Source organism: Littorina saxatilis, linkage group LG2, assembly GCF_037325665.1.
Source record: "Littorina saxatilis isolate snail1 linkage group LG2, US_GU_Lsax_2.0, whole genome shotgun sequence".
Classification (NCBI taxonomy): domain Eukaryota; kingdom Metazoa; phylum Mollusca; class Gastropoda; order Littorinimorpha; family Littorinidae; genus Littorina; species Littorina saxatilis.
In genome coordinates this window covers 13,378,918-13,382,320 of record NC_090246.1, presented here as the reverse complement: position 1 = coordinate 13,382,320, position 3,403 = coordinate 13,378,918, and the positions used below count along the sequence as shown (strand labels likewise).

The 3,403-nt window shown below is 45.8% G+C and overlaps 1 protein-coding gene across 1 annotated transcript in view; it reads right to left on the bottom strand.

The window, feature by feature from the left end:
- Positions 1-1,539, bottom strand: part of LOC138960495 (uncharacterized) — a 3,995-nt gene extending 2,456 nt beyond the window's left edge. Inside the window, exon 1 of the mRNA XM_070332399.1 lies at positions 413-1,539. Coding sequence (XP_070188500.1) covers positions 413-1,539 — 1,127 coding nt within the window. The remainder of the gene's footprint in view (positions 1-412) is intronic.
- Between the last annotated feature and the right edge of the window lie 1,864 nt (positions 1,540-3,403).

The following is a 3,403-nucleotide window of genomic DNA, read 5'->3' as shown; positions in this document are numbered from 1 at the left end:
CACACACACACGCACACACACACATACACACACACACACACACACATACACACACACGTACACACACACACACACACACACACACACACACACACACACACACACACACACACGAACATACGAACACACGAACACACGTGCGTGTCAGTGTGCGTGCGCTTGTCCCTGGTATAAATTCCAACTCTAGTTGTCTTTGTTTGAAATAATTAGTGCATGTTAAATTGAAGTGAAAAAAAAGTGTTGTGTACAAGGTCACCATGCGTAGCAAACCTCAAGATTTCGCCACAGCCCTGGCAGACAGCCCCGGTCAGCTCGCTCCCCTAAAGAATCGTCACGGTCACTTAAGCCTAGCAGAAAAAAGAAAGGTGGTTCTCCTTGTGGCTTTCCTATTGGATCCGGTGGACGATCATACCTTATGGGGTCTGCACCCATGCAGATGGCACAAAACAGGTTTTGGTAGACCTTAAAACGGTAGCGCACAAGGAGGATGTGAGCATTGTACAGGAGACAGTTCGCAGCTGCGTCTTTTTCGTAGTTTTCACCTTTCGACAACCTAGTAGTGTCGCAGCTGCCCACAATTTCGATATTGGAAAACTCGGTGTCTTCGCATTTGCGTGGATAGGTTCCGTCAGGCGGGGAACTGGCCACATGGCAGTAACTGGCCAGGGCCAGTTGCAAAAACTCTCGTTGGGTGACAGCAGAGTACACTTTCTGGAAGTTGTTGCAACTGATGTTTAATGGCCAGCGCGTGAAGGAAGAGACCCCGTGACACAGCGCGCAGAACGCGTTTCTGTAGGTGACGTTGGTGGTGGGGTCACTGACCAGGTCCTCGTTCGGGTACATCGATCTCCCTTCCTCACAGTTCTCCCTGATGCTGTCGTCGTTCCATCCCGCCGGGCACTTAGTGAGGACGTACCATCCTGACCGTGCGCAGCCTGTGAAGCTAGCTGACATCAGATCGGTGGCGTTGTCAGGGCAGCACGTGCCGTACATCTCACACCCTGGGGTGCATTCACACGGAAAAACATAGGGGTTGGTGTCTTTGAATTCAGAGATGTATCTACCGTCCCTGCACACCCCTGGATTGTAGCCCAATAGAAAGTCTTTGGCACTCGTCGTTTCTTTGTTCCAACTGTAGTGAGTAGTAAACGTATCCCTCGTGTTTTCTTCGCTACGATGGAAAGATCCGGAATGTTCTGTCGGGTTCCCTGCACTTGTGTTTTCTGAGTTCCCGTGATGCGTCAAGAGAATCTGAGTTGGATGCTTCTCAGTTTCTGTGTTCCCGGGGAATCTGGGAGTCACTAAGCTCGTACCCTCTCTGATCCAGTGGCTCGTTCCAGCAGTGGTGGCTTCAAACTCTAGCTGTCTTTTGTCCTCGTTTGAAGCGGGTATGGTGGTAACATTCGACACATCATTGGAGGTGGATTGGGAATCAGTGCGAACAGGCTTTCGTGTAGTAGAAGAAGTACTTGCATTATAAGTGCAAAATCCATTCAAAGCTATGACCAAGCAGATCCACTGTGGGTTGTACCACGCCATCGCCAGTTATAGCTATTACAGCTACACAGATATTGGTCAGGTCCTTCCTCCGCCAGTCACAACACAACGTCTCTGGTGCACCGTTTCTCCTTCTTCTTGTTGATCACACGTCTATACTGTTAGACCGAACAGCGAGACAAATGATACTGACTTCTCCAGGTCCTCCTTTTCTCCGTACACCGTTTGAAATAGACGATGATTTAACTCTGGCGGGTTTGTAAGAGTTGTGCAAGAGGGAATACTCACGGTTTTATTCAAACAAATGTGTCCGCCTGGCAGCATAGGCGAGTCTTTCTTTACTTTCTTTTACTTTATTTGGTGTTTAACGTCGTTTTCAACCACGAAGGTTATATCGCGACGAAGCATAGGCGAGTCACCAGCGAAACATGTGCACGAGATGAACGTCTGATAAAAGTAATGAAAGTAAGAGTATTCACTTGTTCACAGCACATACAAGCCCAACAGAGTTATTTCTGGAGTTCGTCTATTCTACAGCAGTCAGAGATCTGGAGGTCCGTCTGTCTGGTCAACATTACTCAAAGATGTTAAATCTAAGGGGAAATTTTGATTTTCTGACATATAATATGTATATATAATAAATCAAGAGACATTTGCTGTGCTGTAATTTAGATACCTCTATAATGATTTCCTCGAACATGTTTCGTAACTAAGTTCTTTTGTCGAAGTAGATGAAAATCTGTTAGATTCAGGAAGCCAAACATGCATTCTAGAGAAGTCCAAGAACATAGTAGAAGAAGAAAAAGACAGAGAAGGAAGTGAAATTACAGTCTGAAAACGCTCTTCATACACGACCGTTTGAAATCTGACTAAGAGAGCAACTAACTGCTTATTTTAAGAAACCGCTTCTGATACGTGCTGACAGTGATTACCACATATAGCGCGAACTGGATAGCTTTTGGTGTAATTTCTTTTTGGATTTTGCTCCATTATACCACTTTAACTACGGAAGCTGAAAGGCCTTGGGAATAGGGCACTTGTAAATAAGATCGGTTAACAATTATTCTGTGCGAGTGAACTTGTGTGTGTGTGTGTGTGTGCCGGTGTGTGTTTGTGTGTGTGTGTGTGTGTTTGTATGTGTGTTAGTGTGTGTGTGTGTTTGTGTGTGTGTGTGTTAGTGTGTGTGTTAGTGTGTGTGTGTGTGTGTGTGTGTGTGTTTGTGTGTGTGTGTGTATGTGTGTATGTGTGTGTCGGTGCCCGTGTGTCTTTTTTGCTGGTGTTTCCGTGCAGACGTCTGTCTGTTTGTGTATGTGTATGAGTGTGCGCGCGTGTGTTTGTCTTTCCGTCTGTCTGTCTTCCCGTGAACCTGTGTGTGTGTGTATATATCTTAATCGTGGCTTGTCCGTTTATATGTGTGTCTGTCGGTGGCAATGCGCGTGTACTCACGTGTGTGTGTGTGTGTGTGTGTGTGTGTGTCTGTGTCTGTGTGTGTGTGTGTGTGTGTGTGTGTGTGTGTGTGTGTGTGTGTGTGTGTGTGTGTGTGTGTGTGTGTGTGTGTGTGTGTTTATTTCAGGACTCGCATGTTAACTGAAAGGTAAAACCTACGATGGAAATCTAATCAATGAAGTGGTTTAACTGAATGCATGCTGCTAATAGTACACAAGGGTATTAATGAGGGTGTCTATTCCTGTATACGTATAGGTTACAACACGAGTGGTTTTTTATATGGCTTGTATTTCAGTCAAGACCCAGCGGATGAATATCATCGGGAGACACGAGCCTCTGGCGAGTGGCTCTCGATTGATATTCCCGCTGGGTCTTGACTGAAATACAAGCCATATAAAAAACCACGAGTGTTGTAATCTGTATATCCCATTCTACCATCAAACACAAAGTGTAGACTACT